General features: G+C 41.9%; 1 protein-coding gene across 1 annotated transcript in view; it reads right to left on the bottom strand.

Moving 5' to 3' along the window:
• The window catches only part of VTA1 (vesicle trafficking 1), a 36042-nt gene extending 11716 nt beyond the window's left edge, over positions 1-24326 (bottom strand). Inside the window, exons 1-4 of the mRNA XM_070733636.1 lie at positions 24096-24326; positions 5508-5602; positions 2238-2365; positions 1682-1757 (exon numbers count right to left, since the gene is read on the bottom strand). Coding sequence (XP_070589737.1) covers positions 1682-1757; positions 2238-2365; positions 5508-5602; positions 24096-24204 — 408 coding nt within the window. The 5' untranslated portion in view covers positions 24205-24326. The remainder of the gene's footprint in view (positions 1-1681; positions 1758-2237; positions 2366-5507; positions 5603-24095) is intronic.
• Between the last annotated feature and the right edge of the window lie 559 nt (positions 24327-24885).

The following is a 24885-nucleotide window of genomic DNA, read 5'->3' as shown; positions in this document are numbered from 1 at the left end:
ACTAAAAATCTAGCATGTCTATACAATATTTCTAAAACGCCAAGTATACAGTGTAGTATAGTTTCAAAAAAAGTTAAGATATATTCTAACTCGTTCCTTTCTCCACCAGAAAAAATATAATGAACCTGAAGAAACCACTCAATTTCTGTGGTTTTTGTCAAGAATATAATATGAGAATTGAAAATATACTTATTCAATTTCGCAAGCGATGTCTTTATTATAGGATTCCAGAAATCCATGTGTCTTGCTTCTGGGTGATGAGTTGAATGTGCATTTAATTATCATTTTAATCTTTTTTTATTCCAGGATTACTTTTGAAATCTGCCTATATTAGCTTCATGAATTTCTGAGATGGCTTTTCATCTTATACAATTCTTTCAATTTTAATCACCAAACAGCTAAACGTGCAAAAAAAACCTGGAACTCCTTGTAAAAATTTGTACTTCAGCATAGCCAGTAAAACTTCCTGGATATGCTTCCATACTTAAGAAAATAAATTGACAGGCAAGCTGGGATGCAGAATTTGAAGCACGTTTTATAATTGTTTCTATTTTCCTCTTCTGTTTGGCATATCTAATTCTAATCCACCCTGAGTCTATGGAGAGGGGCGGCATACAAATCTAATATATAATAATATAATAATAATAATCCAATCCAGCTAAAATCTAATAATATCTGTATAAATAATTTCTTAATTATAAATATTACATTTCTTTTATTTAAAAGAAATGGTTTAATAGTTTACTATTGTATAGATTTCTTTGTAGTCAATGGAATCGCCCAATCAAAGTACTACTTAATTAAAAAAAAGTTAAAAAAGCATTTGGTTGTGCCTCGATATATTTATAGTCCTCAACTTATGATTTTTTAAAAACAGTCTGAAATTACAAAGATTATGGAACAGGTATTCTAAGGGATATAAAGCACTTCTGCCCATTGCAAATATCTCACACATTCAATCCCTACAGACACATGATAATGTATCAAGGTGTTTGGCAATCTATTTGCACTTACTACTGATTGCCAAGTGCCCTGTGATCATATGTAGTCTATTTTCAATCTTCTCTGCTGATTTCTTAATAAGGTTAATGACTGCTTTGCTCAACAACCAAGATTCTGGTTTTAACTGGGTCATCAGTTGAGGACTAGCTGCATTAATCATAATAAAAAGTATAGATCTATATATAATGTATGGTTTCCCTTTTTGATTATACTGTATAAATTAATTGTCAGTGCATTCTAAATTAGAAGCAGGAACAGCTATACTGCCGGCGAGTCACTTTCTTCTAGTAGGGAAATCTCCTGTCATGTTTTTTTCTATGCTGTGATTTCTATTGCCCCTTTTTGGAGTATGTTAATTCTGGTTAGACATTTAAGAAACTGACTACACTGTAATATTCCATTGTTTTGTTCTAATCTGTAAACAATGATAACGCATTTCACTGAGAATGCCTCTTCATAGAGATTTCCAGAAATAGATTTCTCCAAAGCACAAATAAATTTGTGGCACTTGCATTAGAATTCTTCTCTGCAATTAATATAATTAAATGGTTACTAAACATGAGTTTTCTTATAATTAATATGTAACACTTGTAACCAGGATAATTAAGTACAAATTTAAGATGATTAAAATTGTTTCCTTTGTCCATGTTTAATGATCTCTATAACACCTTTTACTTACCTCGTCTGTTAGTTCTCCAAATACTGTCAGGACATCTATGAGAAGACTTGCAGTATAAAATGATTTAATCATATTTCTGGAAAAAATAGGTGTTTTTTTTAAAAGAATAGGAATAAAAATACACATTTGACAAATAATTAGATAACTACAATTTTTTTACATTAAATTCACAGGCAAGGGCAGAACTGAGAGCACTTTCAAGTTACATTATTTTTCTAACCAATTTTCCAGAGTTTTATGCAACATGAAAGTTTTGATATTTTTATTTATTTATATCCCACCTTTATATTATACTTAAAAATAACTCAAGGCAGTGAATATATCCAATACACTTTAACCCTCGTATTTCCCCTACCACAGTACACTGGTAAGGTGAATTGGGCTAAAAGAAAGTGACTGATTCAAAGTCACCCAGTTGGCTTTCTTGGCTAAGGTGGGATTTGTACTCCGGCTTTCTAGTCTGGTCTACTAAAAACCACTAGCCAAGCTGGCTTTAGGTTGCATTGCTTCAATAGCTCATTATTACATACAATATATATTTTCCTTTGCTACCTACTTGTGAAACTGACCAGCGCGGTCTTCATTATCAGCATAAAGAAACATTTTCAATGCATAATTCTCCACATGGGCACAGCCAACTATTTCCTGAGTAATTGCTTCATTATCACCAAGCTGTTTCTTCATCTAAAAAAATATACACAAAATTAGCTGGTAATTTATCAGGCCCTATACTGTAACTACAGGAGCAAATCAGGATTTCTGTTGACATAAGTAAAGTTGCAAACTTTACTTATGTCAACAGGGAGAATAAGATGGCAACTTCTACATTTTGTTCTTGTCAACTTCAGAGTCCTCGGAGAAGGGCGACATATAAATCCAATAAATAAATAAATAAATAAACTTGCAACTTGACAAGCTAGATTAAACTGCCCCCACCCTCCTCGCCTTTCGTAAGCTCCTTAAAACCCACTTCTGCCATCAGGCATGGGGAAACTGAGATATTCCTTCCCCTTAGGCCTTACAATTTATGCATGGTATGTTTGCGTGTATGTTTGGTTTTATAATAAGGGTTTTTAGTTGTTTTAGTATTGGATTGTTACATGTTGTTTTTATCATTGTTGTTAGCCGCCCCGAGTCTACGGAGAGGGGCGGCATACAAATCCAATAAATAATAATAATGATAATAATAATAATAATAATAATAATAATAATAATAATAATAATGATTTAGAAATAGAGGGTATAAATTATAGTAATTATAATAAATTCCAATTCCAAGTCTTTTGTTTTCAAAATTCAAACACTCATACTGTAATTATTAAAATAAACTGAAGATCTTAAACCGGATTCTTGTTTTCTCACTGACACAGATGAATAACATGAAGGTATGATGAGCAAGGAAAATAATTGTATAAGTCAAGCAAACTTGTATGGACATATGGGAATGTTTGGGGGCATAGCTGGAGCAATAAAGGGGAATTGGACCTGTTCTCTGTTTGTGTTGCTTTCGTGTCACACCCCAGGTCATCACAAGCTGCTATATTTAATTTCATTCAAATTATAAATAACAAATACAGTATTAGAAATCTTTATTTAAAGAAAATGAAAGTTATAAATCCAAAAATGTTGAGATAACTTCATGCCACAAAATAGACAAACCTTAAATTCAGTTCAATTTTAGCTGTATGGCAATTTATCTTCCCACTCTGCCCTAATAAGGCATGTAGAAAGATTCATAACCTAGGTTTATGCCAATGAATGCAATAGAACTATATAACCTCTTGTAGAACATCATGAGACATTTAATATAAATGAAAATTTAATTAAATTGAGACTTGTTACGGGTAGCTAATTTTAATTGTGCTGAAGACCTGAAAAAATTACAGGAATGCTTAGTCAAAGCGCTGTTTTCAAAGATGTTAACAGATTACAACAGCTATAGTTACAACAGGTGGACACTGAGCTGCTGAATAGGGTCACTGTTGGGATTTAGAGAAACTCTAGTTTATCCTTACAAAACAACACCATGAATATGATGCCCCCCCCTTTACATTTCTTATGTTGCCAAAAAGACTGAAAAACAAAAGAGGGGAAATGACTTAGTACAACTTTTAAAAATATAGAAATCAGAAAGCTGTATAACACCTGATGGTGCTGGCAGCATATAAAAGTTTAATTTGAACCATATTCTATTGTTCTTAATTAATAGATCAGGAATGATACAACTTATATATATCAATTTTCTTTACTCCCTCGTTGTATTCAATTTAGAATTCAAACAATTATATTAAAAAATATGGACATCAAAATCAACAATGTCATTGAATGGGCTGTGTAGACAGCAAAATCCACAGGAGGGCAGAATGTTGTAGGAAGCATAGAAACGTAACTGCTAGACCCAAGTCTGCAAAAAGATGTTTACATATGTTATCAATGCCTTGTTATGGAAGGATGGAAACTGCAGTTTAATGTTTCCAAATATAAAATAATGCACTTGGGGAAAAGGAATCCTCAATCTGAGTATTGCATTAGCAGTTCTGTGTTAGCAAAAACTTCAGAAGAGAAGGATTTAGGGGTAGTGATTTCTGACAGTCTCAAAATGGGTGAGCAGTGTGGTCGGGCGGTAGGAAAAGCAAGTAGGATGCTTGGCTGCATAGCTAGAGGTATAACAAGCAGGAAGAGGGAGATTGTGATCCCCTTATATAGAGCGCTGGTGAGACCACATTTGGAGTACTGTGTTCAGTTCTGGAGACCTCACCTACAAAAAGATATTGACAAAATTGAACGGGTCCAAAGACAGGCTACAAGAATGGTGGAAGGTCTTAAGTATAAAACGTATCAGGAAAGACTTAATGAATTCAATCTGTATAGTCTGGAGGACAGAAGGAAAAGGGGGGACATGATCGAAACATTTAAATACGTTAAAGGGTTAAATAAGGTTCAGGAGGGAAGTGTTTTTAATAGGAAAGTGAACACAAGAACAAGGGGACACAGTCTGAAGTTAGTTGGGGGAAAGATCAAAGGCAACATGAGAAAATATTATTTTACTGAAAGAGTAGTAGATCCTTGGAACAAACTTCCAGCAGACGTGGTTGGTAAATCCACAGTAACTGAATTTAAACATACCTGGGATGAACATATATCCATTGTAAGATAAAATACAGGAAATAGTATAAGGGCAGACTAGATGGACCATGAGGTCTTTTTCTGCCATCAGTCTTCTATGTTTCTATGTTAAACTCTAGAATTAAAATATTAACTAATTTTCCTGTCTTCAGTTTCCTTATTCATCACATAACTATCAAATTCATAATTATGTAAGGAATTCTAAACACAAAATTGGTCGATTTATTAAGATTGTTGTTTTTCATAGGACTTGCCACTGGTGAAAACTTTACTTAGCCAAAACTCACACATCACACTTACAAAATTGATCATGAAAACCTTTTATAACCAATACAGCTCAGATTTATAATTCTTAAGGTAATTCCATATAACACATTTTTCGCTGAATTTGAATGTGTTATCATTATTTAGCCAATATCATCAAGTGAGATCGACAGATAGTTAAATCTAACAAAAATAAATAAATAATACATATTCATTAGACTAATTTACAAATCATGTTTTTCTGGGATGGGAAGTTTTCAAATATTGTAGGAAATTGCTTTCATTGGCAAATCACAAACCCATGTCATTTTTATCCATATGAAGCGGCAAAAGACAGAAATGTTTCTTTTCAAAATAAATACTGCCTAATTAAGAACAGATATGTTGTAACTTCATTCATGTTTCATTACTACCGGTAACATAACAAGAAACTTACAGCTTCAAGCTGATCCATTAATTTGCATAAGAATTTACGACATTCTGGATTTTTACTATCAATCTTCATACCAGTCTGCATAGCATACAAACGACCTGTAAAAGAAAAAAGACTCAAGATTCAATGAAGACCTCCAAGGAATTTCCTATTGCCCTAAACTCTAGAACCACTTGGATTTCTGAAAGAGTCTGGTCTGTGATAAACCATAAAATCTGTAAAGAGCACTACACTAATTCTGCAGATCAGCTTATATCCAGCATAATCAAAGTGGAGTTATTCTAAGTGAGCCGAGGTGGCACAGTGGGTAGAGTGCAGTACTGCAGGCCACTAAAGCTGACTGCTAGATCTGCAGGTTGACTCAGCCTTTCAATCTGCGGTGGTGGGTAAAATGAGGACCCGGATTGTGGGAGCAATATGCTGGCTCTGTTAAAAAGTGCTATTGCTAACGTGTTGTAAGCTGCCCTGAGTCTAAGGAGAAAGGTGGCATAAAAAATCAATCAATCAATCAATCAATCAATCAATCAATCAAATAAATAAATAGATGTCTCTTTTGTAATAGTCTATTTCCTACTTCTGTGATGGTAAACCTATGGCACATGTGCCCCTCTGCGGGCACATGAGCTGTCGCCCCAGCTCAGCTCCATCACCAATGTACCTCCTGCCGACTAACTGGTTTTCACATCTTGCGTATAGGGGGGGCATCTGGAGAATAGGGGTTAGACGTGCATGCATAGGTGTGCGTGGGTCATTCACACATGCAGGGAGGGCGGGGGAGCACAGTGGGATTACATGTGCATGCACGGGGGTCATGTGGGGACCCACATGCATGCGGTAGTTGTGGCCCCCATGTGCATTTGCATTATGGGTGCATGTGCGCAGGCTGTTGCATGTGCATGCACACACTTTAAGTATGCAGCAACAAAAAGGATAGTCATCACTGTCCTACCCCATGTTGCCAAGGCTTTCTAGATACAGTGATCCCTCGATTTTCGCGATCTCGATCTTCGCAAAACGCTTTATCGCGATTTTTCCCACCCGATGACGTCACTCTCTTCCTTCTTTTCTCATCTTTCTTTCTCTCTCTCTTTCTCTCTCTTGCTTCTTCCTCTCTCACACTCTCTTCCTCCCTCTCTCATCTCTTTCTTTCCTTCTCTCTCTTTCTCTATCTCTCCCCCTCTTGCTGGCGGGTGGCGGGCGGGCGGGCGGGCGGGGGCATCAGCGAGGAGCCGGGGTTTCCCCTTTGCGTGGGCGGCGGGGAAACCCCGATCTTCGTCTGCTCGCTGCTGCTGCAGATCTAGGATATGTTATTTGAGTGTTCCCATTATTTTTTTGAGCAGCATACAATTCAGCAATGCTTGAATAGTAACATGTACATACTGTAATTTATTAATATCAAGCCTTGTTTTGCATTTAAGATCTAACATAAAGCCTATAAAAACAGAAAAATTGGAAAGCAGTGTTCTATAACTGTTGCATTATAATTATTAATATAGAGAAACAATGAAGGTAGGGTATAATTTCTCAGGGCACACCTAGATGGGTAATCCCATCAGGAATTTGTTTCCACAATTGATTTCTGAACTGTATTACAAAAAGCTTTGGAAGAACAACATCATTAAAAAAAACATTGTAGGAAGGTATATACAGCATATGGAGATCCCCTTGGTTTCTATGGCAGAGACCTGCACTCTTTCTACATTTAACTGTCTTCTTGGCTATGTTAGCATGTTATATTAAAGGTCATGTCAAGATAAACGCAATTATCTTTTATTTGTTTGTGACAAAGAGCATGTTCACAAAATCCAAACAATTAATTAAACACTAAGGGAATGAGATACTGCTCAAAAAATAAATAAAGGGAACACTTAAACAACACAATATAACTCCAAGTAAATCAAACTTCTATGAAATCAGACCGTCCACTTAGGAAGCAACACTGATTGACAATCAATTTCATATGCTGTTGTGCACATTCAACTTTGCACAGAACAAAGTATTCAATGAGAATACAGTATTTCACTCATTCAGATCTAGGATGTATTATTTGAGTATTCCCTTTATTTTTTTGAGCAGTGTATTTATGTTTATCCTGTCCTTTAAAGAGATAACTCAAGGCAGCAAACATACCTAATACTGTACCTTGCCATCTATTTTTCTCAAAACCACCACCCTGTGAGGTGGGTTGGGCTGAGAAAAAAAGATGGCCCCAAGTCTCTCAGCTGCTTGCCATGCCTTTGTGAGTCCACAAATTCACATGTCTTAGCTTCTAGGTCAGCAATTTACTTAACTAAATAAGATTAAGCAACTGAACTGCAATAGTAATAGATCCCCAAGCACTGCTGTGTTAAAAGAAATTGTGAACTGGTGAATAGTGTCATAGCATGTGTTATTCCTGACTGACATTTTAAAGTTTTCAAATACAATACAGCTTCATTTGAGGAACATCTCAAAACAAGTAGTATAAAAGCTGTGACTGAAGCTGTAATAAAGTCTAAAATTGAAGCTGAAATAAAGTCTAAAATAGTAATTGTATTTTTAAGGAGGTAAAAAACTATCATCTTTAACAATATGAACTGTTGATAGCACTTAAGGGTGAAAATATGTTCCAATGTGAATATTGCGGTCTCAGAATGAATCTTAGAAAGTCTTCAATAATTTGAATAAATAGTACCTTTCAAAAATTGACTGAACTGCAGACATTTCAATTTTCTTGAGAGTAAGTTGAAATTGAAAACATATTGGAATGACACTGGTACATGAAAGTCTAAATTGGATTTAATCAAAAAACAGAATACAATCTGTTTTTTGTTGGAATAATTAATTATAGATTTGCATGTGTGTAAAAGCTGGGAGATTCAACTTACAATTAAACCTTAACTACATCATTTTTATTCTGTAGCATGAATATAATTCTCAAACCGATCCATAAAAATAACAGAGATAAAAATTATAAACATATGCAAAAATCATATAAAATACTTCTGTTTGATTGCCAATTCACCTAAAATTAGTCCTCTACGTTTCCCCCCCTCCCAAATGGTTGTGTCTAGCTCGCTTGTATTTGACTGTGCAAATTTTGATCACATATTGGCCTCGGGTTAAATTCTTTAAAAAGCCCAGTATCATGAGAATTAAACTGTCTTTAAAATGAGACAACTCATTTGTAAAATGTGAAATAAAAGAGAAAACAGTTGTTTGCGCTAGGATCATGAGACATAACTCTATGAATTTTACTATACTAAATAAAAATAATAGCTCCTACTTTCAAAATAATCTAATTTCAAAGTCTTCCTACTTAGTTTATAAAAAAGATGCCCATTTTATTTTTAAATGGCACCAGTGTAAGTATTTAACTGTAAAATCTTGGGGATTCTGAACACATAAGTAAGGATTTGGCAAGTGCACACAACTCCAAGCTATTCATTTTTGATTATATTTTATTGAATGCGCACACAAGGGTTTTTCGCTTATTTTCATTTATTTCAATTTATGCCAATAAAACAAACAGAAATATGTAAGTGATTATAACCAGAAAGTAGCAAATAAAATTCTCCCCACTCCAACATTTGTCTCCTAGTGAGTACTAAGAATCTATTTTAATTCTCCAGAGTTAGAACATTAAAGTGCCTCAGCAGTCATTTTGGAAGACATGCATTACAGTGGTACCTCTACTTAAGAACTTAATTTGTTCCGTGACCAGGTTCTTAAATAGAAACGTTCTTAAGTAGAAGCAATTATTCCCATAGGAATCAATGTAAAAGCAAATAATGTGTGCAAACCCATTAGGAAACAAATAAAAGCTTGTAATTTGGGTGGGAGGATGACGAAGAAGAGGAGGAGGACAGTTGCTGCTGAAGGAAGAAGGTGAGGTGAGGGGAATCAAAAAAATCCAAAACTTTAATGCTTAAAAAAAAGAAGAGGGACTCTGAGGCAGCGCCCAGAGAAAGGAAAACGCTCCGTTTGCTCTGGGCTGCCCAAAGCGAAGGGAGTGTTTCCTTTCTCTGGATGCTGGCAGAGGTTTATTCCCTCTCCAAGCGCCCAGAGAAAGGAAAATGCTTTGTTTGCTCTAGACTGCCAAAGCCTCCTTAAGTGCCACCAAAAGGCTCCTCTCCCAGCACAGAAAAGCCCGAGATGGCCGGGATTAAAGGGGGAATGGTAGGAAACTGGCCAGGCCTTTGTGTCGCTCTCAAATTTCCTGGGAAATTTTTATGGGCTCGGGTTCTTAAGTAGAAAATAGTTTTTAAGTAGAGGCAAAAAAAATCTTGAACACCCAGTTTTTAAGTAGAGGCGTTTTTAAGTAGAGGTACCACCACACTTCAATAAAGTGACACTAAAGTGACAATGTAGAAACTAACTGAATTGTGTTTCCATGTTAACTGCAAAGATTCTCAGCTATAACTGAATTTCCTCTATTTATTTATTTATTTATTTAGTGAGAAAATGTAAATGGTCATCCATTGTAATATAAGTGGTATCAGACTATCAGTTTCTAAGCTGGACCTAATTAATTTTGTTGTTGAAAGATAGGGTGAGGCGAAAAGATTTGAAATGGTTTTAAAAAATACATTAAGACTGTGTATTCTTGTAAAATGATTCAGAAATTGTATTTTATATCTTGCACAAATGCAAAATAACAGTAATAATAATAATCAGGTAGTTTTAATGAACAGCAGAGCAGTGTTGCACTAATGCAAGACATGAAGTATATCTCCAAATAACCGTTGAAGTTTATAGCTCTAAAATAAATACTAGAAATTATGAAGTACAGAAAAACAAGCTGTTCTCCAAAAGCAAGATTACTTTATGAATCAGCTCTTTCTGAGTTAAATATTTCACAAAATTCAGAAAAAATTGCCAAACTTAACAGTGTAAGAATTATTGTTTTCATCCTGCCTTTATATTTATTATTCCTTCTACAGTATTTGATTTGTTCAGAAAATGCACAGTAAACAGTATATACAACAGACAAAACAAACAAAAACCCCATTATTCCAAAAATTACACAGGGTCAAATAAGAAAGACTACCATTTTGAGACATCATTTTTATTTATTTACTAGCTGGATACCTGTGCTTTGCTACAAAACTGTGACGGGGCTTGATAAATTGACACTTAAAGCTTGAAAATTAACGAGTAGTTAAAAAAGGGACTGTATTATTTTGATGGGCTTAAGCCCTTTAATGACAGCAGCAACTATGGCTATTTTGTCTATTTAGCCAGGCTAATAAATTGCATAAACTTTCAATTAGTCCCTCAGATGAATTGCTCAGGACCTCCCGGTAAAACAACATTCCTGGTTTTGCTCTCTGGCTGGAGGATGGCCCGACTGACAGGTGAACTGACTGTGATCGGTATGATTTCTGGCCATTTCGGATTGCAAGTAAATGTAATGAACAGATCCGGTCATCTGAAATGGTGCACATACGTCATCGCATCTTGAATTTGCTCATGCACATAGCGGGGTCCTCCAGCGAAAGAAGACGGCAACACAATCATCTTGCCAAGCTGTGATAAGCGGCTGTCAGTTTTTGTCATGGCATCCTTCAGAAGCACATATTCCTCACTTCTCAGGGTTTGTTTGTTTTTCACTCTCAATTTTCGCATACATATCAACTAGAAATTGATTGAGATGGTTGAGAAATAGCGGTAGGGAGCATTCTTTACCATCATGCTCCATTATCCTGTAGCTATAAAAGGCAGCAGCACATACGGTGTTCTCGAGAGGAACCTTGGTCTTTGGGTCCCACTGAGGTATATTGATATAATAGCCATCTTCTCCACGGCAGAACATCAGAGGGTACTGGAGAGCGTCATAGGCCGATACATAACAATCTGTTGTCTCTGCTTTGGAGAACGATATCTCTCTTCTCAAAATCCTGGCCAACAATGAGAACAGCCACTTCTGTAGTGGTGGAGGCATTGAAACTACCTCGCTGCTCTCCAGAAGGCTTTCTATCGGGATTAATCACCACTTGGAAGTCCTTGTGGCCCTTAGGAACAGAATCAATAACAGCCTTGAGTTCCAGAATATATTTGTGTTTATGCAGCAACCTCTGCAGTTGGCTAACCAGTTGTGGATTAATGTCTGGGTAGATTCCACAACAGATGACTCTCATTGTCATGATCACCAACCAGCTGCTGCCAAGGCCCTGCCATGATACTCCCTATCTCAGTGATGGCGAACCTATTGCACAGGTGCCACAGGTGGCACGTGGAGCCATATCTGCTGGCACGTGAGCCATTGCCCTAGCTAAGCTCCAATGTGCATGTGTGTGCTGGCCAGCTGATTTCTGGCTCACCCGGAGGCTCTGGGAGGGCATTTCTGGCTTCCAGAGAGCTTTCTGGGGGATGGGGGAGAGCATTTTTATCGTTCCCAGGCTCCAGGGAAGCCTTTGGAGCCTGGGAAGGGTGAAACACGAATCTACTAGGCTCACCAGAAGTTGGGAAACAGGCCATTTCTGGCCTCTAGGAGGCCTCTGGGGGGGTGGGGGAAGCTACTTCCGCCCTCCTCGGGCACTGAATTATGGGTGTGGGCACTCACGCATGCCCATGCTCTTTCGGCACCCAATGAAATAAAGGTTCGCCATCACTGCCCTATCTTGTGGTAGACCTGCCACTGCACTTTGAATGTTAGCATAAAATTTCCCTTCTTCACCTTTCTGGCTCCAAAAGATGTGATTGTACATCCAGACAGTAAAAAGAAAATGGTTTGCCATTAGATACTGGTGGGTGAGAAGGCTGTGTAAAGTTCAGAGTAGGCTGAAGGGGAGGGAGTTGGACTTTACTCCCATTGCAGCACATCCCAGGACTCTCGTCCTGTGCTCCAAAGCACAGCATCAGGCACAAGGTAACCAAGGTCTGTGATCAACAACCTTTTCCCTGAAATAATGAATCTGAGGTTCATATTGAAAACCAGAGAAGTAGTTATTAGTCCAAAGCACTGGTCTCATTTTTGAGTGATTAATGTAAGGGCTACTAGATGTATACTTTTTATAATCTGTCTACCAACTTGGTGATACTTGTGTGCAGCTTCCTTTACTTTTATTTTCCTAAACACATCTGTAAATCTTTTTCTGTGTTTTTTGCCTCTTTTCCCTTTAACTGGTGTTGCAGTAGAAGGAACACATTTGTCTGAACTGAGGAGGAAAATAAAGTGATGGTGGTGGTAAATCTGCTTCTGCCTACCAGTATCCATTGGTATTCATCTGGCTAGCGTCCTGTGAGAGTTTTGAGGGGTGTTTAGAAACCCAATCAGTATTTGCTGTGTGAGCAAGGAGACAGGAAGATGCCTGGCCATGGCTTATCTCAACTACAGTGGTACTTCTACCTAAGAACGCCTCTACTTACGAACTTTTCTAGATAAGAACTGGGTGTTCAAGATTTTTTTGCCTCTTCTTAAGAACCATTTTCTACTTAAGAATCCAAACCCAGAAAAATTTCCCAAGAAATTTGAGAGCAGCATGAAGACCCACCCAGTTTCCTGGCATTCCCCCTTTAATCCCGGCCATCTCAGGCTTTTCTGGGCTGCCAGAGGAGCCTTTCGGTGATGCTTAAGGAGGATTTGGCAGTCCAGAGTGAACAAAGCGTTTTCCTTTCTCTGAGCATTTGGAGAGGGAATAAACCACTTCGCTGTGGTGACTCTCTCGCGCTGCCTCCCATACACCTGGTGTGAGGTTGTCTCCCAGAGCGTCTGGGTGCAGAAAGGCAAAAGGGGGTGCTTTGCCCTGGCTGGATCAACTCAGCTTCAGCCAAACCAAGGAGTCACCACCACCGTTCCCTGTAAGCTGCGCCCGTGAGCAGGCGCGCACCCTCAAATACTCCCGCACGCCCTTTTCCACAGGCGCGCACTCCCCATCCCCCTGCCAGCCCGCCGGAGGGGGGGCGGGGAGGCGCTGGCAGTAAAAGGAAAGGGAGCCGTGGCCCCCCATGCCTCCCCACTGTGCCTCTGGCCCCATCGCGCTCCCGGCCTCTCGGCCCTGCGCCCCGCCCGCCCGATCCACCCCTCTCCTCCTCCGCCTCCTGCGCTCCCAGCCAGGGGGCTGCGAGAGAGAGTTTTCTCCGTGCGCTTCAGGAATGCCCGCCTTACCCCTCTCGCAGCCCCTTCGCTGGGAGCACTTTCCTCCCGAGCTTTCAGCAAGGGGGCTGCAGTAGAGGCAGGGCAGGCGTTCCCGAAGAACTTGGAGAAAGCGCTCTCGCAGCCCCCTCGCTGAAAGAGAGAGAGGGAGAAGGAGAGAGAAAGGCAAAACGGCGCGCCCCGTCGCTGATGCTTTTGCTGCTCGTGGAGGGAGGGCGCCGATGCCGAAAGGCAAACGGCGCGCCCCGTCGCTGAGGCTTTTGCTGCTCCTGGAGGGTGGGGCGCCGATGCCAAAATCCTCAGCGACGTTTGGCGGCCGGGGGGGCAGGGGAGGAGAAAATCCCCCCCCTCCAGGAGCAGCAAAAGCCTCAGCGACAGGGCACGCTGTTTGCCTTTCGACTCCGTCGCTGAGGCTTTTGCTGCTCCTGGAGAGTGGGGCGCCGATGCGATGCCGAAAGGCAAACAGCGTGCCCCGCCGCTGAGGCTTTTGCTGCTCGTGGAGGGGAGGTTGGGGGTGCCGATGCCGAATGCTTTCCCTCCGCGGTGGGGGGTGCAGGGCAGGCGCAGGCAGCCCCAGGAGACAAAGAGGAAATGAGAGAAAGGAAAGAAACAGAAAGGGAGGGAGAGAAAGAAAGAAAGAGTGAGAGATAGAAAGGATAGAGAGAAAGAGGGAATGAGAGAAAGGAAAGAGATAGAAAGGATAGAGAGAAAGAGGGAATGAGAGAAAGGATAGAGAGAAAGAGGGAATGAGAGAAAGGAAAGAGACAGAAAGGGAGGGAGAGAAGGAAAGAGTGAAAGATAGAAAGGATAGAGAGAAAGAGGGAATGAGAAAGGAAAGAGACAGAATTGGAGGGAGAGAAGGAAAGAGTGAGAGATAGAAAGGATAGAGAGAAAGAGGGAATGAGAGAAAGGAAAGAGAGAGAAAGGGAGGGAGAGAAGGAAAGAGTGAGAGATAGAAAGGATAGAGAGAAAGAGGGAATGAGAAAGGAAAGAGAGAGAAAGGGAGGGAGAGAAGGAAAGAGTGAGAGATAGAAAGGATAGAGAAAGAGGGAATGAGAGAAAGAGGAAATGAAGGAGGGAGGGAAAGAAAGAAAGTGAGTGATAGAAAGGATAGAAAGAGGGAGGGAGAGAAAGGAAAGAGAGATGAGAGAGGAAGGAGAGAGAATAGGCGTTGATTGCTTACCTGAACGCCTCTTCTCGTACGGTGAGCGGGTACAGCAGTCACACGGGGTTGCTCATGTCCAATCCGGTGGAACTGAGCCTAGTATTAAAAAAGCTTGCCGGATCCGCCCCTTCCCCAGAATTCGCGAATCCATAGACTAGGCTCAGTTGTGAAGCTCTGTAGTGTTCAACTCTCATTGTTAGAGGAAGAAAGAGATAGAAAGGTAAAGAAGACACATACAAGGGCGGGAAGTGACTGCTGTACCCGCTCACCGTACGAGAAGAGGCGTTCAGGTAAGCAATCAACGCCTATTCTCCGTACTGAAGGAGCGGGTCCAGCAGTCACATGGGACATACCCAATAGATGGTCCCTAGGGTGGGATTAGCTTGCTATCGTGTGAGATAACGGATTGGAGTACCCTTCTGCCGAAGGCAGCGTCCGCTGAAGCGTAGGAATCAATTTTGTAGTGCCTGATGAAGGAATTTGGCGAGGCCCAAGTGGCTGCTTTGCAGACCTCCTCCAACGGGGCTTGAGTCGCCCAAGCGGCCGAGGTGGCTGCGCTCCTGGTGGAATGCGCAGTGATGTTCCTTGGAACTGAGAGGGAGGCCGACTCATAGGCCTTAGATATAGTCCCTCTGATCCAACGGCCTATTACTGTTGAAGACACTTTGGCCCCCATGACTCTGGGATGATAGGCTACAAACAGTGCTTCTGACCTCCGAAAGGGTCCTGTGCGTTGGATATATATTCTCAGCGCTCTGGTGAGATCCAGGGTGTGCCATCTAATTGCCAAGGGATGGTCTCGTTGGAGGCAGAAGGAAGGTAGGACAATATCCTGAGATCTGTGGAACATGGAACTGACCTTGGGTAAGAAGGTGGGGTCCAGTCGCAAGACTACCTTGTCCTGATGGAATTGACAAAGGTCCTGCCTGATTGAGAGGGCAGCCAGCTCCGAAATGCGTCGGGCAGAGGTAATAGCCACCAGGAAGGCTACCTTACAGGATAGGTACCTGAGGGACGCCGATTTTAGGGGTTCGTATGGTGCCTGCGTGAGGGAGTGGAGAACCCGTGGCAAGTCCCAGGATGGATACCTGTGGACCTTGGAAGGCCTGAGGTTGGCTATGCCCTTGAGGAATTCCTGAACTTCAGGGAAGGATCGGAGAGGCTGTCTGCGGGGGCCCCCTAGGACAGATGAAATGGCTGCCAGATGACGCCGGAGGGTGCTGGTGGAGAGTCCTTTATGGAAACCTTGCATAAGGAAGGAAATAATTCTGTGTATGGGGATGCACAGAGGGGAGAGACCTTCCTGAAGACACCACTGGTGAAACTTGGACCACGTGTGGTCGTAGATTCGATTGGTCGAGCCCCTTCTGGCCTTTAGAATGACCTCCACTGAATCGGGGTCATGCCCACGCAGTTCTAAATCTCTCCTGATAACAGCCAGGCGGTGAGGTGGAACCACTCCGGGTCTGGATGGAAAGAGGCCCCCTGCCGCAGCATATCCCCCGAAACGGGGAGTCGCCAAGGGTCCTGGACGGACAGCTGTTGGAGATCTGCGAACCAGGGCCGGCGGGGCCAATGAGGGGCGATTAAGATTACTCGGGCCCTCTCGGTGAGGACCTTGTGAATCACGTCCGGGAGGATTGGAATTGGAGGAAATGCATAGAGTAGGCCTGGAGGCCATGGACTCCGGAGGGCATTGATCGCTTCCGCTCCCGGGGATGGAAATCTGGAATAGAAGCGAGGGAGTTGGGCGTTTGCATTGGTCGCGAAGAGATCCAGGACTGGTAGGCCGAATCTGAGGGTGATTTGATGGAACAGGTCTTGATGGAGGTTCCACTCTCCTGGGTCTATCGTTGCTCGGGATAGCCAATCCGCCTGGATGTTGAGGCTCCCCGAGATGTGATCGGCTAGGAGCGACTGGAGATGTTTTTCCGCCCAAAGGCCCAGCTTGAGGGCCTCCCTCATGAGAGCCTTGGATCTCGTGCCCCCTTGCCTGCAGATATGGCTTTTTGTGGCAATGTTGTCGGTGAGAATGAGAATGTGCCGGTTGGGGATGCGAGAAGAGAAATGCTTCAGAGCCAGGGAGACGGCTCTTAACTCTAGCCAATTTATTGGCCTGGAAGCTTCCTCCGGGGACCACGTGCCCTGGGCTATCATCCCCTGGGCGTGGGCGCCCCATCCCGATAGACTGGCATCTGTGGTGATGACAAATTGATCCGGGCACCTGAACGGGGATCCTCTGTCCATGGCCGGAGACTTCCACCACTTGAAGGATCTGCGAACACTCAGTGGAATGACGATGCGTCGATTTGAGTTGCTGTGCCCCGATCTCTGAAAAGGCAACAGAAGCCACTGGAGTTCCCTAGCATGAAGGCGAGCCCAGGGAATGATGCCTATGCATGACACCATCTTCCCCAAAAGGGAAGATAGAGTAACTATGGATACTGAAGGATTAGATAAAATGTTAGAAATTAACTCCACAATACTGAGTTTTCTCTCGGGAGAGAGAAAAACCTGGGAAGATTTTGAATCAATAATGGCTCCCAGGTGAGGAATGGAAGTGGAAGGTTGGAGGTGACTTTTTTCAAAGTTGATGGAAAACCCATGGTCCTGAAGGACTGACATGGTGACAGAAAGGTCTGATTTCACTCTCTCTAGGGAGTTCCCATGAATTAAAATATCATCAAGATAACATAAAATGTGGATGGGAGACGCCCGGATATAGGCCGCCAGGGACCCCAAGAGCTTTGTGAAGACCCGAGGGGCCGAGGAAAGGCCAAATGGCATCGCCCTATACTGGAAATGCCTGCCTTGAAAGGAAAAACGTAAAAATTTTCTGTGGCATTTGGCTATAGGAATGTGAAGGTAGGCCTCAGTGAGGTCTAAGGAGACCATGAAATCTCCCGAGTGAATGGCGGCCAAAATAGAAGACAAGGAGTGCATTTTAAACTTCCTATATTTGATGAATAGGTTTAGTTTCTTTAAATCCAAAATAGCTCTCCAACCTCCGGAGGACTTTGGAACCATAAATAGGATGGAGTAAAAACCTAGGCCCTTCTGACCGGAAGGGACCGGCTGAATGGCTCTAATGGACAATAGATGAGAAATGGCCTCCTCCATACGGTTACAATCTGAGGATGACCTGGGCGAAGGGCAGGAAATAAAACGTTTAGGGGGAGGAGAAATAAATTCTAAAAGAAGGCCTGTTTGAACAGTGTCAATGACCCAAGGGTCCTTGGAGGTGAGACGCCAATTTGCAGCGAAATGAGCTAGGCGACCCCCTATGGGAATGGAGGAAAGGTTACCATCTAGGTTTTTTTGAAGCCCTGTTAGAGGCAGCTCCCCTTTGGAAACGAAAACCCCTACCCCTGGAGTTCCTACCTTGGGAACGAAAGCGGGGGGAATACTGACCTGGAGATCTCTGATAGGAAGCCGCTTGATCTTGCTGGCGCCCTGGGCGACGAAAGGACTGCGTTTTAGTAACCTTTTTTGTGGTTGGACCCAAAACCTTCTTCTTGTCTGTGGTCTCCGTGAGGAGAGGATCCAGAAGATCACCGAAGAGAAGGTCGCGCTTTAAGGGGCCCTGGGATAACTGCCACTTTTGGCGAACTCCCGCTTGCCAAGGGCGAATCCATAGGAGTCTTCTTGCCGTTGTAGAGGCTGCAATAGACTTAGCAGAAAATCTAGTAGATTGTAAGGTGGCATCAGCCACGTACTGGGCAGCTGCAAAGACCTTGTTGAAGTCTTGTTGACCTCTCAAGTCATCTGGAGGAATGTGCTGTTGAAGTTGGCGAAGCCACAGCAGCATGGCTCTGGAGAAGAAGGAGGCTGCTGCAGAACTTTTAATGGCCCAGGAATCAGCGGAGAATCCTCTTTTGAGCATTTGCTCGATGCGCTTGTCCTCTGGACGGAGGACTTCCTCCGCCTCGCCTGGCACAGCCGCTGCCGAGTGAAGAATTTTGACAGGTTCATCTGGTTTGGGAAAAGATAGAAGCTCTTCATAGGAAGAGGAGAGTTTATACAACTTTCTGTCCTTGGTAGAGGGATTAAGGCCAGAGGCTGGAAAATCCCACTGTTTAAGTAAGGCATCTTTAAATAATTTAGGCATAGGGATTACCTCGTTATCCTCCTGTTCCTCTGTGAAGTAAGGTAAATTCTCCTCCGGGGGATCAGTGGAAGTGGAGGCTTGTTTCTCCTGGGCCGCTAATCCCGTAGAAATTCTAGCTTTGAGGAGGAGAGATTTGAATAGTTGAGAAGGGAAAATAGTAATAGGAGGAGGGACCTTTATTTGGGATTCCTCATCCTCTGATAAGCCCTGGAAAGGGTCTTCATCCTCCTCTACATCCTCATATTCATCTTGGGAGGACTCTGAGTCATCCTGAATAGGAGCTCTGACCGCTGGGGAAGAACCCAAGGGGCGGGAGGAACGAGAAGGAGGAAGAGGTAAAGGAAGCTCATTGATGGAGGAGAGTTTGGCATCAATGGCTTTGGACAACACAGCAAAAATAGATTGGAACTCAGGAGGTAAACTGGAAATATCAGCAGAAATGGCAGAAGAATTCCTAAAGGCCTGGGAGGATCCTGGCTGGGGGGAATCTTCCATAATATCTGGTTCCTCTGGACCTATGCCCCATAGGTTAGGTTGGGGTCTGTCTAGGTTTGGCTCATCCAGAGATAACACAGGGACCCCAGAAGGAGGCAGACTAGAGGCCTCTGGTGGGTCTTGACTACTGATTACTTGGGCCTGCACTTTCAAACGTTTTGCTGATTTATCATGAATCTTTTGTAGGGCTAGGTCCCTTCTCTTCTCGGCCCTGGTGACCTTGGTCGAGGGGCGGGCCCCTGGAGAAGAGGAGGAAGAGGCCTGGGGGATACTAGTAATCTCATCGCCTGTAGGCCTGGCCTCTCTGGGACCTTTAGTTGTGCCTCTCTTGGGAAAAGTAGCCATAGTCTGACAATTAACAGAAGACAAGGCTGAGCCAATACTAAATTATAAGGAGAAGATTTCAAGGACTTCCCAAGAGGAATGGATCCTGCTTCGAGGCCTCGAAGCTGCTGAAACGTGAGGACAATCTGGGCAAACCCAGAGTTCGTGCCCCCAAATCCAGCGGGGCCAGCCTCCCTAAACTTTGCAATTAAGTAAAACCAAGGCACTCTGGTTGGAGGCTAGGCCGGTGGAGAATTTAGCCTGGGACCCCCAAGGCCCGCTCCCGGATCCACGCGGTGGACTGAGGCCTACGCGGCTGGCAGAAGGCCAACACGAGAGGCCTAGATATTTTAAGAAAGGGCGCGAAGGCCTTCGCGCCAAAAAATCGCTTCGTAGAATTTCTTAAGGGAAAAGCGATCGACTAAGTCCAGGAGACTAGAGGCGTCCCACTCCGCAGGAGGTATTTATAAGCCCTTAAATATATTTTTTATACAATCAATAAGCAATAATCCAATGATAAATACTTGCACTAGGACCTCCAGGCCAAGGGATTAGAAGAATCCACAAGCGGCCGCAGGAATCGTAACCGGCAAAACCGCCGGGGGAAAACGAAACCGCAACTTCTCCCAAGTAAAAAAGCCTAGCCGCCTTTTACTTTTTTTCCCTTTTTAAAACGGCTGGCGCAAATAGTGCAAGTAATAAAATAAAGACAATAAATCTTACTACTTTTTTGAAGGAAAGATCGAAGGGAAGGTGTTAGAATGTTGAACGAGCTATCACATACAACCGCAGGATATGCGAACTGAGCGAATTCTGGGGAAGGGGCGGATCCGGCAAGCTTTTTTAATACTAGGCTCAGTTCCACCGGATTGGACATGAGCAACCCCGTGTGACTGCTGGACCCGCTCCTTCAGTACGGAGAAAGAGAGAGAAAGGAGGGGTAGCGAATTATGGACGTCAGAACTCGCGCATGCGTAATAGCGTGCGCCCACACTTTTTTAAAAAAAATAAATATTTAGAGTTTTATGCCGCCCAGTCCCGAAGGGACTGTCGCTCAGACACTATACTTTTCCGCCCACACCGGAAAAAAATTAGAGGGAACACTGGTCACCACAGTGAAGGAAAGGCAATGGCTACAAAGTGAGCAAGCGAGAGGAAAGGGGAGCCCTTCAGCATGGGAAGGAAGAGGAAGCAGCAGCAGCAGTTGCCTTTTGGTCAAAGGAGTGCCTATGTTTCTCTCTGTGGCGCAGTGTATGGGACGCAGCCTCCCGCCAGGTGTTTGGGAGGTGCGTGCTCCTCCTTGCCACCTCAGAGTCCCTCTTTTTTTTTAAAGCCTTAAAGTTTTGGATTTTTTTGATTCCCCTCATTTCACTTTCTTCCTTCGGCAGCGAATGTCCTCCTCCTCTTCTTCCTCCTCCCCCCACCCAAATTCTGAGCTTTTATTTCTTTCCTAGTGGGTTTGCACACATTATTTGCTTTTACATTGATTCCTATGGGAAAAATTGCTTCTACTTACAAACCTTTCTACTTAAAAACCTGGTCACGGAATGAATTAAGTTGTTAAGTAGAGGTACCACTGTATTCTGTAGTAAAGCTGCTTGCTGCTTTGGAAGGTAAAACTGAAAGTGAAATTCTTCTCCTTTGTTTGTGTTTTGCATTTGGAACAGATTTATTTTCAGTCCTTACCATCAGAACATGTTAATAGTATTGGAAATTCTAATGCTCTAATGGTCATTTTGAAAAAATCGTTCTTAGTGAGCACCTAGAAAAGACAAGAGAAACACATGTGGCAAACTTCAAGTTTGTAGACTTTATGGTACTTTTGTGATGATGCATGAGTGGCATTTTGCTTTTATATAGAGAGATATTGAATTTATATCACCACCCAGCTCAAAGACTGAGTCTGGGCATCTAACAGAAAATAAAAATAAGATTAAAAATAATAAAAACAACAAATAAGAAATATAAGATACAAAGATAAAATCAACCAGCATCATCAATATAGCCAAGATATTGGCTCAACCACACAACCACATCCACAGGTTTAGCAGTCAACTAAGCTTTTAAAGCATTATGGAAAGCCAATAGAATTGGGACAAAGATAATCTTTGGGGCAATAATATTCCAGAAGGCAGGTCTGGTACATAAAATGCTCTCCTTCAGGGACCCACCAGAGCTAGTGCATAACTCTCCTGATGGACTTCACAAAAGAGATAGCTACAGCTGTGGATAGATGGTCCCACTAGTAATTTAGTCTTATTCTATGAAAGGTTTATAGGTCCCTATCAGCACCTTGAATTGAGCCTGGAAGCATATTGGCAAATAAAAGCAATAGCACTTAGACTTATATACTACTTAAAAAATGATTTATAGCCCTCTCTAAATAGTTTAAAGAGTCAGCATATTGCCCCCAACAATTTGGGTCCTTGTGCATCTTATGGAATAGAGGTGTTACATGCACTGAATGAAAGGCACCCATAACTGCCTGTGTCACTGTATTTTGAACCACTGAAGATGCTTTTAAATGCTCTGGAAAGATAGCCCCATATAGAATGCATTACAATAGTTCAATCGAGAAAGGATCAAGGCATGAGTGAGCACAATAGCATTTGTGTTTAGGCATTTCCCTACTAAAACATTTCTATAACATTAACAGATTCACCATAATTGCTCCAACAGTATATAAACATTTTACTATTGGGAAAGAAAAATGGAAACAAAGTTTCTGCTGACAAGAACAATACAAGCAACATGCCATACTCAAGAAAGCTTTAGGGAACAATCCTCTGGAGTGGAAAAATGACAGAAGAATGTTTTTAACGTAGACCACATGAAAAAAGATAAAAGAAAGACACTAATTTGATTTTTCAGGCTGAATTATTAACTTATTTGTCCTCATGTGCATATTACCCAAGTCCAGAATACATTTATTTAAGAAAAAGTGTTTAGATTTTTATAACCCTTGATTCTGGATGCAATAAGAATCTATTTCCAAGTCAATTCTCTTGTGAAATGAGTTTGACCTCTGATGGCTACACATGCTTTTCAAGCAAAAAAAAAAAAAAGTTTCCGAAAATATGCTCAGCCATCTAAATATGCATAACATAGCCCTTCAAATACAAGCCTGAATTAGATCAATGAATTTGGACAGTCAAATGAATTTCACTAAGACTTTTCTAGTTTATTCCTCTTCCAAGCAATTTTATTCAACAATGGAAACTCAGAAAATAATTTGGATAATGTGGTTGAGGGCTGCTAACTGTTGGCTAGTCATATTTTTTCGAATACTTTTTTCAGATCGAATTAGTAACTTTTTTTGGTCATCATACATATCCCCTACTATCGAAGTCCAGAAAGACATTTTATTTACAAATATTCAGAATCAATAACTTTTGATTTGGATATAATATGGAAATACTTGTTAAGCATCAAGTGTCCTGTGAGCTGAGCTTGATGTATGACTCCATAGATATGCCCATATTGCTTTCTTGATGGAAACACAGAAGTGTCTGTCACTGCCTTCTTCATATTTGTTTTTACTATCTAGTCTTCCACCCAAAAAGTATCCCATTATTACTTTGCTCAACTCTCAAGTTTAGACTCCTATTCACTATCTATTTATACTGTGGGTGAATCTACTGAGCCCAGTAGCAGTTTCAAATTTTAAAATCAGTCATGATTGATTAAGTGCTGCCCATCTGCTTTGTTATACAGTAAATATAATAATTTATTGTAGTCTACAAAGGGCAAATAAAGCCAAATAAGCTCATTTTACTCTTTTACATGCTATCTTCTCAGATTTTTTGATGACAAAAAACAAGGGAATGTGAGATAAGTAAGTATATTTGGCAAAACTGAAACTCGGACCAAGTAACTATAGATATTTAAGTCATTTGCAACATGTATATTATACATGTGTGTGTGTGTGTGTGTATGTATGTATGTATATATGTATACATACATACATATAAAACATATATATACACACACACACAAAAGAAAAAGAAATTTCATTTTAATGTATGCCGATTAGTGTACTTTCAAAGTGACAATGCCAAAGTGACAAAGGGGCGTGCATAGGTGCACCAGAGTGACTTCCGTTCCCTGTCCTAATGTTTCTCTTTTACTAGCATCATGTATATAAATATTATATCTTTGTATACCACCAATACGTACTTGACAAAACAAACAAATAAAATAAACAGCGTGTGTATATCTGTCTGTCTCTGATCACATGACTCACTGAACCAAAGATTTCTCGCCTCCAACTACGGCTCCTTCCCTCCCCCAATGATATTATACCCGCGCAACAACAAGGGGGGAAATGTCACAACTAGTTTTTTGGCCGTTAATATACACACAGGACGTCAGCGGACGGACGGATGGCTTCGCCGCCTGTTAATCCCTTCTTCCCTAACTTACAATAATAAGCTACCACAGGTTCACGCTTGTCGAGCTCCTGCGCGGTTCTCAGGAAATGCTGAATGGGCTTGAATTGCGAAGGCAGCGGAGGGAGTCCCGAGGCAGCCATCGGATTCACTTCAAGGAAGGCAACTCAAGTCAGGGAAAAGAGCCACCACTACTACGACCACCACCACACCTCCTCCTCCTATTGACTACCGTTCAAGCACTTCCGGTTCCGGGCTGAGAACCGAAGGACGGGTTCTGATTGGCTCCTTTTTTTTGAAGCGCGCATGCGAAGTAGGGCGCGAGGAGCGGCATCTGGATGAGCGATTTGAACAAAGTGGCTGTGGGTTCTATGGTTTTTATAACAAACGTCCGGGTTCCTTTCTGCACATTGGAGCTCTCCTTTTGCAAGTGTAGAGAGGTGGGAAGAAGAGAAGCGGGGCATTAAATCGCGCGATGCTTTAAGAGGGGAAACGGTTTGGTAGAAGATAAAAAAGGATTCTTATCCACCACCACCCAGCGGACAACTTTTTTTTGGCAGAAATAGATTACAGTATATTACTTAGGGTTGAGCTGACGGAAAGCCCCCCTTTTTTCTCTATCTGTTCTCCTATTTTCATTTTATTAATTTATTATAAATTTATTAATTTAATTTATATGCCTTCCCAACTCCCGAAGGACTTTGGGCGGCTTAATTGTTTTGCTTGTTTCTATATTCGATTGTTTGTTTGTTTCTATGAAGGGGAAATTTCTTACTATTGGATCTCAATGAGCATTGTGGCAGGACTGACACCAAACAAATACA

This window comes from Erythrolamprus reginae, chromosome 1, assembly GCF_031021105.1.
Source record: "Erythrolamprus reginae isolate rEryReg1 chromosome 1, rEryReg1.hap1, whole genome shotgun sequence".
NCBI classification, from domain to species: Eukaryota; Metazoa; Chordata; class Lepidosauria; order Squamata; family Dipsadidae; genus Erythrolamprus; species Erythrolamprus reginae.
Note: the sequence above shows the minus strand (reverse complement) of the source record. Positions and strands in the feature narration are given on the sequence as shown.